The sequence below is a fragment of the Falco punctatus genome (assembly GCF_963210335.1).
Source record: "Falco punctatus genome assembly, chromosome: 15".
Classification (NCBI taxonomy): Eukaryota; Metazoa; Chordata; class Aves; order Falconiformes; family Falconidae; genus Falco; species Falco punctatus.
This window is the reverse complement of record NC_137595.1, coordinates 22232419-22245968: the sequence shown is the minus strand read 5'-3', so window position 1 is coordinate 22245968 and position 13550 is coordinate 22232419. Positions and strand designations below refer to the sequence as shown.

General features: G+C 43.6%; 1 protein-coding gene across 2 annotated transcripts in view; it reads left to right on the top strand.

Moving 5' to 3' along the window:
* Positions 1–5430: 5430 nt before the first annotated feature.
* Positions 5431–13550, top strand: part of MTMR8 (myotubularin related protein 8) — a 28608-nt gene continuing 20488 nt past the window's right edge. Inside the window, exons 1-3 of one of the 2 annotated variants that reach the window (XM_080366184.1) lie at positions 5431–11042; positions 12430–12552; positions 12955–13117. In XM_080366184.1, coding sequence (XP_080222310.1) covers positions 11019–11042; positions 12430–12552; positions 12955–13117 — 310 coding nt within the window. In that variant the 5' untranslated portion in view covers positions 5431–11018. Of the gene's footprint in view, positions 11043–12429; positions 12553–12954; positions 13118–13550 lie in introns of those variants that run through there. The other variant, XM_080366185.1, reaches the window with a different exon arrangement.

Here is a 13550-nt window from a genome sequence, read left to right as displayed (position 1 = left end):
CAGAACAGAATTCAGAAGATCAGATGGTGACATGATGTCCCTCTGCGTGGGAGGAACATAGCCAGGAGTGGCAACCAAGGGGGCTGTGTCACACCTGCCCAAACTGGGGAGGGAAGCAGAAGTGGGTGGAGGTGGCTGTGGCCACTGGGATGACATGATCACCTTTTTCTGGCTGTGGGGCAGCACCCAGACCATGCACTAAGTGCCACCAAGGTCACCTGAATTTACAAAGACTACACACCTAGTGCTCCAGATCCTGGAGGCACGTGAGGAACATTAACATCTGAAATTTCATTTTTGTTTGCTACCATAAAAGTCAAGCTGAAGATCTTGAAAATGTGATCAGGATGGAAATAATATAAGATGGTCTGCTTGAGCCTGCAGAGATCCTGGAAGTCGTGAAGTTTTCACCTCTGGGAGATGCCACAGACAGGTTAATTGCCATCAGTCAGAGCCTGTGTCACCAGCTTGGTGAATGGAATTAAGGTTCATCCAAGCCCAGTGTGCTCTTTTCTGTGCTCCCCGTGGCACCTCTACTTCTGAAAGCTGTATCTGTGGTGAGTGGCTGCAGACACACTGTGGGGTCCAGCTCAGCCCCAAGCTTCTTATCAGGGAATCCATGTGTCCTAAAACACATGTGAGAAGGAGCAGAGGACAGTGGATGTGTGCCATCAAGGCAGGGCAGTGCTTCCAGCATGTGGATGTGAGTGGATGTCTGTGGCTGTCACCTGGAGACAGAAGTCTGCCTGCATAGTGTTAAGCAATACCTTAATTATGGGAAAACTGGAGATATGAGCATAACTAACAGGTTAAATAGGATAAACTAAGGTAACTCAGGTTACTTTGGTCACTAAACTTTTATTTCCTGAAGGAGTTACAAATAGCTCAGAAAGCTGCCTAGAAGAAAAGCAATACAGCCCACTACAGAAATCTTTCTGTGAATTAAAAAAAACCTAAGAAAGGAGAAAGGACTTCAAAATTTCCCAGATAGAGAGTCTCAACAGGAGAAATAGTAGTAAAAGTCTAAATTATATCAAGACTGTTTAATTCATGGACTCTCAATGAAGAATGATATCTGAAATACATAGATAATTTATTTTCTTAAAATTGTACTAGGTCAGCATTTGTGTAAGCAAAAGAAAAACTTTAGGCTTCCATTTAGAAAACAAATAATAAAATTGAATAAGATGTCAGCTGGGCAATTATCTACAGTTTAATGAGAGCTCACTGTAAGTTCTTACACAGATTTATTTATTCCCATGCCGGGATGTTTCCATCAGATTGCACAAGCACTCCTGGAGAAATTGTAGAAAGGAAGATAATTTGGATCTTATTTGCAATCTTGTATACAAATAGCCTGGGCAGACTAAAACTTTTGTTCAGGAAAGTATTTTGTTTAATTTTACAAAACACATCGGTAGCAAATTATAAATGTTACCAAAGCATTCTCACTGCACTGAATTTTTTGCTGGAATGAGAAACGTTAAGTTCTCCTTGCAAAGGGATTTCTTAGGGACAGGTAATTGCCAAATAGTTCCCAAAGCCATAACCGGGTAGATTCTAGCATCTGAGATGTACTAAGCATTGAAGCATTTATGAGGGAGGTAATTAGGTGTTTCGTGAACAAAAAATAGAAAATGAGAAATCCACAGCTGAGGTGCACTGTTAAGTGCTCTGTTTTGTACATGCATGATCTTGTGAAAGGAAGGTTGATGAAGAAAGAAGGAACATCAGTGTCATATGACTTTGAACATCCTAGTAAGAGGATTTAAGATTTATGATATTTTTTTACTTCACTCAGTACAGTTTTGTTTCAAAATGATCATACTGCCTACCTCTGAGGCTCCTAAGCTACATTCACTAAAGATGTGTGTGGCATAGTTCACGGTGCACAGTGTACCCTGTAGCACGCTAGGAATAATTCATCCATGGACTGGCTTAGGCGAAGCTCTTTGCTTTCGAAATGTTAAGTGAAACAAATGTTACAGACTAGCTTTATTATACAGACCCTGAAATCTGAACAAAATAAAGAACTGCTTTTCATCCATATGGGAAGAAACTTTATTGGATTTTTCCTCAGCTTTGTTTTGTTCTTAGTTAAAATCTTCATCCATGGACTGAAAGGTCATTTTTCTGTGCTTTGCTGCATCTTTTTGTTTTTCATTTAAACCTTGTAGAGAATTGACTGAGCTAGGATGGTCCAGGAAAATGAAATACAAGCTCTAGACTTAGGCTCGCTCTGCTGATGAGCGATTGAATTGCTGTGGCCTTTGAAGTATCTAGCTTGGGCTAGCAGAAGAGAGAAAAGAGGAAAGATTTATACTAAAAACAAACTGGAAAGAATTTGCTTTGCAGTGTTGGGTCAGGTACATGCTGCTGGTCTGGCAATGCTAATTAAATTCTGAGTCAGCCATATTTTGTTGATATAGACTATGTTATAGCCTCCATCTTCTTCTAGAAGGCATATGGTGTCATTAGCATGACAAAGTAGTAGTGACACAGATAAGTGTAAAGAAGAATAATTCTGCACTTAAGTGTCAGTGCTAGATTTTCTGTTATGCATCTTATTAAGATTAAAAAAACCCAAAACCCAAGGACTGTCTTTCGTGAGTCTTTCTCCATATTTTTTTCTGTTTGCCTGCTGGTATCTTACACATCCATCCCACTGCTAACATAGCAATCACTGATGTGAGCACCCACCTAATTCTTCTGAAGCTTTTACCATAGGCAGTTACGAGCACTCCTGCCTGTTCCAGAAAGATTGGCTGAGTAACAGCATGGTAAATAGTGGGATGTACGTGCCAAAGTTCCCTAAGCCAAACTATCTGGGTGTTTATTGTGTTTCCCTCCTGAGATTTCATACTTAAGAAAAAGTGTGGGAAAAGTGAGAAATGGGAGTTGTTAGTAAGTGTTTCTTTTCTGACATAGAAGTATAAACCAGTTCTTATGAACTGGAATGCCATTATTCAGGGGCAACAAGGTTCTGCTTGTGAGTAGGTGATGCAACGGGCTTTTCAAACCAATTTATTGGCTTGTGTTGAGGACAGTAGTGCCAGACCAGCAATGGATGAGTAAACATGACAGGTTTGCAAATGATAGTACAGACCTGTATCTCATAAACACTTTCTGTTTTACAGTTATCGGTGACACTACAAGTGCCAGCCAGGTGGCTGCTGTTTTCTTCACCTTGCATGGGTTTTTTGTCCAAGGGCAGGAAAGAGGCCTGTGCTTCTTCACACTATGGACTTTGTCACTACTTGGTAGCTAAGAGCAAAAAGAGTTGCTGGACAAATGGCCCTCTGTCAAGTTTGCTTCTAGATTGTCCTTGAAGTACTTTATAAGACAACCACATATTATGTTTCCAGTTCAGTGTAGAGAAACAATTCATGATTAATCTACCCACATACCAGCTTTAAGAGGTGCTCAGTTGGCACTAGGCAGGACTTCGTCATTGGACAGTATTGTCCAACAGGCTGATCAAAAGATGAATGGGATACACCATTCTTCACCGCTTCTTCCATTGCTCCTCAGTTAAAGCAATCTTGTGACACCTAAGTTAAAGAGATGACTTTGAAAAGACTCCATTCCCTGCTGTAGTCCCAAAATTAAGATTGCTTCCTTTAACAACAAGACAGCCCTGAGCACAGCACATTACAGAGTAATGTGCTTGGCCTTTAGGGTTCCTATGGGTGTGGGGTGCACAAGAATAAAACCAGCCGATCCTTTCACATGAGGCTGGGACTATTGGAGCAAGACTGGCCAGGCCACATGAAACCAGAGTGGTGGTAACCAGTATGGATGGATGTGAGGATTCTTCCAGTGCTGGACTGCCCTACATGGGCTGGTACTGGTATCTGCAGATTCTCAGGCAGATCTAGGCAAAGGGCAGCAGAGAGCAGAGAGAGGATTGGAGCTATTGTCATGCCCTGGGGAAACTGCTGTTGCTAAGGTCATTATTTCCCTCCCTAAGGTCTCCCTTTCCCTCCCTTCATCCTTCTTCAATATTTTTCCCAGCTTACTTCTGGAAGCTATTTTGACTGTACTAGCAGTGAACAGAGATAGCATGGATGTTCTGGGCTGATATTTCTTGGAAAGGTAACCTAGCAAAGCACATTGCAGCTTAGAACGAGTGTACACTGGAACAGGCTCATGGGCTTCAGAAAGATCAGGAAGCCCCAATGGAAGAAGGTATGAACTGGCAGTCCTTAGAGACAGAAGGAGAAACATACATTCAGTTTGCTTTCCCTTGAAGTTTGCCATTGTCCCTATACATAAAACCACCAAAGATTTCACTGGACTCTTATATTTCAAATGTGTAAGTACAAAGTCATCTTGCTGTCATTTGCTATCACTCTTTGAGTTTAAGCACTCCACACATTGCTGCTGACAAATAACCTGCAATTGTTCATCTTTGTTCCCTAGGGTGCTTTCCCTGACAATGGGATGACTCAACTCAGTAATGTTGACTAGATAAGCACATGATTTCACAATAAAATAATCACTCACTTTTTTTAAAAGGGCAAATTTATGCAGCCATTTGGAAGAAAAGAGCAAAGTGCAGCCTAAAATTCCTTTTATTTACAGTGAGAAATGAAGCGTGAGTAAGTTGATTAGAACTGTAATTAAACAAGAGAGTCAAATCCACAGATATGCACAACATACAGGAGGAGGCTCTTGGAGACATAGCAAAGAAGAATCCTAAAGTATTTTTTCTACTGCAAGCCCTAGGGACATCCCTCCTTCATTTGATCTCTAACAAAGCCGTCTCCAAAACCCCCTCTTTTTACCCTTGAATAAAAACTGGGCCTCAGGAAGAGATCTAGCTAATTTTCTCACTAAAAAGATACTGCATACATAGTGCATGCATAGATACTAAAATTTGAGCTTCATTACAAATGGCAAAACCCCCCAATTTTCTAAGTATGGCAGGCGAAAACCCCAGAGGAGATTCTGTCTGCAGCCAAGTAAAGCTTGAGTTTGGCTCCAGTCCTGAATTATATCCCTTTCTGTCATTCGCCTAACACCATCTCAGTTCTCCAGACGCTGTAACATCCTAATATCATCCTACATTTAAGTACCATCCCTGCTCTCCTTCCCTGCATTATACAGTTCTTGGCAAGTTTTCAATAGCTTTCCTAACCCACATCCAAATTCACTCTGATAGGTTTCAATAGCTTGCTGAGAGGCAGATAATCCACCCTTTGTCACTATGGGTTGAGTCCTGTCTCAAAAAAAGAACAACTCAATTTCATCAAAGAAAAATAGTTAGGAATAAATTTGCCACTGCTAACAGGCTTGACTGGGTCAGAGCTTTGTGTGCTGGAACAAAGAGTTTAAGACCCTGCAACGTGTCAGTATTGCAAAGAATATTCTAGTCAGTGTCTCTGCCATACATATTTTAATACACTAGATCGCTTGGATTTTGTTAGATCATGTCTTACACTAGAGGAAGAGTACTTACAAAGTACCTGCTCTGCTTTGGATCTAATTCAAGAGGATCTCTTTTTTTTTATTGTATAAGTGGTCTCGGTGTCCCTAACTGTTTCCAGATGTAGCAAGACAGCCAAATTCAGCCCTTGGATAACCTACTGCGATGCCAAGGGGAAGACAGCTAATTCCCAGCTCAGTCACTGATTCATTCTTGCAGAGCTTTAATCCAACTGGGAGCCTAGTGTGCAATGGAAGCTGTTAAAAAAAGAAGTTCCAGGAAACAACTTTCCCACTTCCCCGCAGGGCAAGGGAGGGTAGCACCGTGTCCTTAGGGAAGTCCAGGATCTGTGATGTTTGAAGGCTGAGGGGCTTTATTCTTCACAGAGATAGACACATACTGCAAAACATTATCTACAGAGATTTGTTTTAAACTGTAAACACATCTGCTTTGGCCTTGCTCAGCCTTCTCTCACGGTCCCATTCCATGAATGTTCACGCAAGTGAGTTCTCAGTAACCTGGCTTTTTGTAAAAGTCAGATTTATAGATGTTTTCTCTAAGTTCAGGCAGCAAGTAAATTTTATTTGTGCATGCCTTATGATGTTCAGGGAGAATGTTTCTATTCAGAGGGCAGAAAAAAAGTCTCTTAATGGGAAGACCATTAAAAAACAAGTGCAGCTCAAATTGCAAGGCAATACACAAGAAGAATCTTGTAGAATAATTTTGAAAAAAATAATGCATCTGAGAAACATCACAACCTGCTCCTAGCGATCCACTAGAAAAGAGAAGAAACTTCACTGTATGAACTATTTGTTATGCAAGTATTCAGTTTGGTTCCAAGAGCAACAAACCGGATGAAACTGTGTTCATCAGTTAGCTTCCTAAACTCTGCTGGAAATGAACGTAAGTGTCAGGTGATTTCATCAGTTGTTATGATGACATTTTATTTGCTTTCCATTAAAAACATCTAGCCACAGCAATTGCAAAGGAAAACAAACAAAAACACTCTACTGAACATTTCCTCACCTTACATCTCTAGTGATTTTACATCTCTGCAAGTGATGCTTTAACTCACTAAACCCCTTCTGACTCTAAACAGATTGGAGGTGCTGTCCCACAGCCCCATCACAGTGTGGCTAGCAGATTATTAGTCTGAAGCAAAGCAACACAGCCGGGGAGTCTAAAAATACCAGGGACACCTGAGTTGCTCCCCTTGATTGTGCTGAATTTAGCAGAGGAGAGGGATGGTCTTTGCATGCAGATTGCTTGGTGCCTGCTTGTAGACACAACCTTTTCTGTGGTGTAAAACCTTTTGAAGGGGCTAGACTGGATTTTTTAATTACTTTAGTGGTATCACCTCAGAGGCAGCACATGTTGTGCTAGTCCTGCAACTCCTTCAGTAGTACAAGGGATGAACTAATTGTGTTTTGTGAAGTGTATCTGTTGATGTTCTGTGATGTGTAAGGCATAACTGCAGTACGGCATCGGCAACCGGGTGTTAAGAACCACTGGACTTGACCCAGACGCATGGCACTAAGATCATCCCTGTCTAGGGGATGTCAGCAGAAGGTGTAAGAAATGGTATAGATTTTTTCTGTGTGGTATCTTCCAAACCTTCAGGGGAAACTCATTAGTTGCATACTACTGAGTCTCTTAGCAGAGGCTGTAATTATAATGACGCTGGAACTCATCACGTAAGGACCCAGACACCACCGCATGATATCTAAACTCACTTTAAAAAATTTCTGCCGAAGGGCCCTTTAGAATAAGGACAGTTCCAAGGGTTAAAGTCAAATCTGCAGGAGCCCATACCTAGTTCTACTTTCAGGCTTCACGGCAGCCTCATATTGCCTGAATTAAGCTACTTTTAAATTTTTTTTCTCCGGGAAGATACTTCAAAATCTATTTGCGACAGTCAAAATTTGAAAATATAGGCAAAAATCTGTGCTCCCTAAGGCTATTTCTTGAGACAGCTATTTCCTGAGTATCATTAAAGTGAGAAAAACAAACTCTGAAGGCCAAATTCATGCCTGGTGTCATTCAACTGACCTTAGTACCAGTGCATCAGCAATGGACTTGGCCATGTACATACATTAAGCTGTCTGCTTACAAAGTGACAGAATCCAGCGTCTGGGCATGACTGCGTGCATAGTGACTGGAACTGGTTATTGAATTGTATCTAAACCCACCATCTCCATGTATTTTTGGCACTATTCTCTTTTACAACACTTGTAAACGAGGCTTCCTTTTCAACGCCCCTTGGCACTCCTACTCCAGGAGCTTAGTGCTGTGGGTATCTAGTAATGCCCCTTCCCATCCTTCCCTCAGGAAAAATGGCACAATAAATGGCTTTTTTCTCAAATGTTTCTCAGACAAAATGTAATTTTCATCAGCATTATGCAAGATTTCACTGTTTTGTTGATAGGAATTGATTGTGGTAGACTTCAGCTGCCTGTTAAACACTTCCAAAATGGTGTGACTAATGAGTGTCTAATGAAAATGACACTTCCTTAAATGAGTGACTAATAAAAATGAGAGTACAGGAATTGCTTGGTGTGGGACACACCATACCTACATTTTAGCTTACCTTTCCCTGCAAACTGCAGATCTTCAAACTCGTCTCCAGATTGCAAAATAATTTTAGAGAGCCACTCCTCTATCAGTAGAAAGCCTATCAGTAACCAGACCGATTTGATGTCTGGGGGTAGTACCACTGAAATCAAGTCCAATGGTGGCCTTCATATGAATGGGAGAATCAATGTCAATGTAAGGAACTCAGAGCAAGATCAAAAGAATTACAAGTTCTGGCAGTACAAGGGGATTTCTATAACAAATGTGACTTAAAATGACAGAAAAAAAAATCTGTAGTCTGAAGATGCTGTGAGCTGTACTTAGAAGTTCAATCAAGGCTGTGACATTGTCTTGGCGGCCTTGTACAAGCCACTTACTGCTCTGTGTCAGTTTTCTTTATCCATCAGATGGGGTTTTAACACACTGGGTGCCCCTTGTGATCCAGTGAAGGACAGTCAAAAGACTCTGTCCAAGAAAAATATTCACTGAAGCCACTCTTCTAACGGGTGCAGGGCTGATCTCTTCGGACGTGTCTGCAGAGCACACCAGTGCCAGAAGCAGGGTACTACTAATGCTTGGTGGGGCTCTGCCTGGCTCAGTACACATTCTGAGGTACTTCAGCAGCAAATGGTGCTGCTGTGAGTTGTATGGATATACTTACAACAAACTTTGTAAAGGAGAGGCCTTCAGGAATTCATTTTGCTCAGCTGAGATGCTGCAGCCCTTCAAGGGAACATGCTGCATTGTAGTGACACGTCCTCCTTGTTCCAGTTGAACACAGCAACTCTTGTAAGACGCAGGGGTTACTGATGAGTCCACCTCATATTTTAAAAGTACTTTTCTGGTACCTGGAAAATCCAGCTGTTTCTTTCACTGCTCTGCCTACAGTTTACCACAGCAGCCATGCTAGTTCTTATTCTGGAGGGAATGCTCTGATGGAGCTCGTGCAGTGGAGTTTGGATTTTTTTTAAAGCTAACGCAGTGGATTTTGATTTTTTTGAAGCATTCCAGCTGGTTCCAGCTGATTAATTGTATGAAACACAGCTCAACCTTGTCTTAGCAAAGTGTCTGATCAAACTGACTTTTCTAAATATCATCTTTGAAAACAAGAAAGCAGAGCAAGACAGAACAAAAGGAGCTGGTGGACAGGCAACATAGCCTGTCTTTAAATCCTATTCATCATTGATCTGTGTGGTTTTAAGATCCTTTTTTATGATTTCACCCTGCTCCCCAAGTACACTCAAAATTTATTTGCTAAGCTCAACTCTGTGGCCTAGTTCTCTGTTAGTTGCTCTCTTTTGACACCTGCCTTTGCTTCACCTCCTCAGATTCAGTAAGTGCACATTTCTGGTAGAAGATGAGAGGGAGCAAGTTCAGTGTTGGACAGCATCTCCCCCCTTTATAACGTACCTACAATAAAGGTGGGCTAGAATTGCGTTTGCTTTCAAATTTCTCACAGATTAAGCTGAATCAATGTTTCTCCACTGTGACCATTTGCCAGCCTCAGAAACTCAGTTCTGCGCTGTGCTTTGCTCTACAGGAAAGCTCAGTGGAAGAAGTCGGCACCCTTTATTCCTTGAGATTCCTGCTTGAAACTGATCTCTGTGGCGTAATAATTACTTTGGAAGTAAGCTGGGAAGATGATGGTGTCTGGCTGAGAAATATATCTATTACTCCATGTTGTCCACTCATGTCAACGTGCTTATTTCTTCCCTCAGTTTTTATTTCTTGCCTTCTGTGTGTGAACGTAGCTTTGGGAAGAGGAGGAAGAAGTGATGCTATTATACAGGCATGTTGTGTAGCACTGTAGTCTCCTTCAGTGATCCCCACCCAGTTTATTATTAACATTCTAAATTATCATCATCCCTCTGCAAACCCCAGGAGACGCTACTGGGACAAGAAAATGACTTTGAACTGATGTGCAGCACAAATGCAAATCCCTAATGAGTGCTGCCCCCAATAATTGCGGTGGAGCTGCCTGTGTGCAGGTGCCGCTTCGGCAATTACACCACCTGCGTGTCTCATCTCACCTTGCAGTGAAGCAGCGTGGGTTTATATAAGCAGTAAAATAATGGAGTCGCTTATGTCCTGGAGCATCCTACAACAGGTGTAAGGACCGCAGTGCTGGTGGACAGGATTTCCACAGCGTCTGTGGGGGGGCTGTCCGGCCCCCTACACCTTGGGCTTCCCACCCGCTGAGGGACTGTAAGAGCATCCCTGCCGTCCCCATTTTCCTGCTCACCTTGCCTCTAACTAACATTATTTTAATAGGCTCCATAAGGTGTTGGAGTGCCTTTTCTCGCTGGCATCTGTAACAAACACTTGACGGACATGTTACACTATCGTCACCTATCATGTAACAATTAAACCCCGTACATTCTGGGGCTTGATACAAGGTCACCCTCCTGAGGCGAGTTCCTCAGCACACGCAGGGCCTGGCTGGCACCGAGCCTGGGCCTGGGCAGGGCCGCGACAGGCATTGCAGAGGCGGCAGCAGGTGAATAGTAATGACAGCAGCTCTTCGGGATCAAGCTTGGGTGTCCACGAGGGACGGCATTATGCTTTGAAATCAAAATATACGGAAAAACTATTACTAGTAATCTAGTTCTGTCACGCGACTGTACGAGCTATTAACGTGGTCAAATGCACCCCCAACCCCCTTTCGTGAGTGGGGAATGCGATTAGCCTGCTGCCCATCAAGGGCAGCGCTTACGGCCGCATACACTGAAGGGGAAAAGGTGTTTTTTTTCCAGAGAGATCCCCGAGAGCTCCGCGTACCCGCCGCCGGGGAACAGGGCAGAGCGGGGCGGGGAGCGGGGCGACAAGCCCGAGCGCGCCGGGACCCCGCGCGGCTGCCCCGGCAGCGCCCTGCCCTCACCCAAGATGGCGGCGGTGCCGCCCCGCCGGCCTCTCGCGAGATTTGCGGCGGGCCCGGGCGCAGCCCCGTGCAAATGGCGGCGCGGGGGGTGGCCCGCGCGGGCGTGCTGAGGTGAGGCCGGGGGAGGCGGGCGGTGCCGCCATGGAGCACATCACCACCCCGAAGGTAAGAGGCTGTGCCGCCCGGGAGCTGGCCGCCGGCCTGTGGACAGCCCCCTGCGGCGCGTGGCCGCGGCCGGGCCGGGGCCTTCCCGCGGGGCACCTGAGGCGAAGCCCCTCGGGGGCGGCGGGCCCCGGCCGCGGCTTCTGTCAGGGCCGGGTCTTCCCAGGGGCTTTGTTTGTTTGTTTGTGCGAAGCCGTGGTTAATGTCAGGAAAGGAGCACTCTGTGCTTTCCCCCGAGGCGTACGTGTCCTCGCACCGCTCCCGCGGGCCCGGCCGACCCGCAGAGCCGCGGTGCGGCGGCGCTTCCCACCGGCCGCCGTGGCGGCTCGGAGGCTGCTGGTCAGGCGGGCCCCTGGTGCGGGTCCTGCAAACTTGGTGGGTGTCAAAGTGCGGAGACCCCCTCGGCCCGACGAAGTGAATCCCAGCGTGCTTTTTCAGTTGGGTGAGGTGAAACGGGAGCTCTGGGAATGCTGTGCTCATGACAGCTAAAAAATACTGTGTTTACTTCAGGCAGCTGTTTATTATTTTTTTAAGTACCGTGAAGGTTGCTGTATTTTGTTTTGTTTTATTCTCTAGGATGTTAGTTTGGGGGTGCTCTGTCCCCACATCGCGTAAGGTGCGCTGGTGAACCTGCCTGTCATTTTCCATGATTTATCTCAGACCAATGACCCTGTGAAGAAGCTTACATAGTCAACACCCTGAACTAATCTATCATATACCGTTAAACTGTTTGTTTTCATTGCCCTTCCGGTTATTCCCATAATTTTTGCTTAACGATGAAAGAAAAAGTTCCATCTGCATTCATTAAGAAGCAAATAGGCCAGATGAAAATCAATCAAATAATTTAAATAGTTTAATATTTTATTATGTCTCGGCTGTTGTTTTTTAAAACTGGTTTTGCTCATTAGCTTAGTGTGGTCTATGAAATGCGCTTACATGCCTGGGAAGTGTGTTACAAGAACTAACAACTACTACTTTTTTTATAGTGGCCGAGTAGTTGGAAGTCAGGCTGGAGAAGATGGCTTTCAGAGCAGTACTTTAATTATGCTGAATATGAACGGTCTTTTCTTTCACATTTTTTTGTATTATTATTTCTGCAGCCTTGCACAGTACAAACTCTGATCATCTTGGCTACAAATCCAGTAATCCTGTTACACTGGTGCTAAATGTTGGCCGTTTGCTTAACCTTTTGACTTGAATTACTGGAGAAATAATTTCGATTTATAGTGTAATGCTGAGTTAGTGCTGCAGGGGAGACTTTAATTCTTATATTTTTTTGTCTTATTTCCCGAGTCTTGTATTAGAAGTTAAATCATTGCAGTTCAACAGGTGCTTAGATATTGCTTCTATCAAAGTTAAATTTAATGTTTATACTCTTTTTATGTTGCAGGTTGAAAATGTGAAACTACTAGATCGCTATACAAATAGAAAGGCAGCAAATGGGACGTTATACCTGACAGCTACCCACCTTATCTATGTAGATGCTTCTGCTGAAGTCAGGAAAGAAATATGGGTATGTCGTGGTACCTGGAGTCTGTTTAAACACAAGTGTAAAAATTATATCTCGTATCCAAAATGAGCGGGTTTGTGAATTCCAAAGTTTTAGTAGTCTTTCCAAATGCTCAACAGAAACGGGTGTTTTGGAAGGAAATGAACACAATGGTAATGTGACTTCACAGAGTTCACTTACTGAATTAGTGTTCGTTCCAGGAACTTAGTCTTGCTCTTAGTTACCTAGCATTTGGGTGCACAGTCTTATTTGATAAATACCATGAATAAACTTATTTGCTGCTGCTAGCTAGACACAATAAGCATAAATAGCTGATAGTACTGCAAAAACTTACTATCTGCTTGTACTGCTCACAGCCTTATCATTTGATATTCTGAAAAATGTTCTTTATTTCCTGTTTTTCAGATTCTGCATCACCATATTGCAACTGTAGAAAAATTGCCCCTGACCACAGCTGGATATCCACTCCTTATCCACTGCAAGAACTTCCATGTGGCTCACTTTGTTATTGGGCAGGAACGTGACTGTCACGAAGTGTATACCTCATTGCTTAAACTTTCACAACCAGGTATTTAGGACGGGAGTCTGTTTTGCAAATCGTTGAAATGCTTTAAGCTGGAAGGCTCATCTGAGCAATAGAGAGAGCTTTGCCCGCCAGACTGTTGGTTCCACCCTGTCAGTACAGGAGGGGGAGGATGTGAAATCAAAATCAGTTTCCACCACCAGAGAAAGTCTGTGTGGGTGGGCTCCATAAGTAGACCAGGGCACGTACTTCCAAATTAAACAAAATCTTTTGCGGTAGTGGTGATGAGGTGGTCTTGCATGAGGAATTTCTGAAGACCTGTGCAAAGTTCATTTGCCCAGCTGAGGCTGTATGTGGCATCTCAGGTTCCTTTTCTTGTAGCACTCATGCCGAGTGTCATATCCCACATCTGCCCATTGTCAGTCATTTCTGTGACTTAGCTGTTGGCCATGTGTAGTTCTGCCCTTTCTGGTTTATC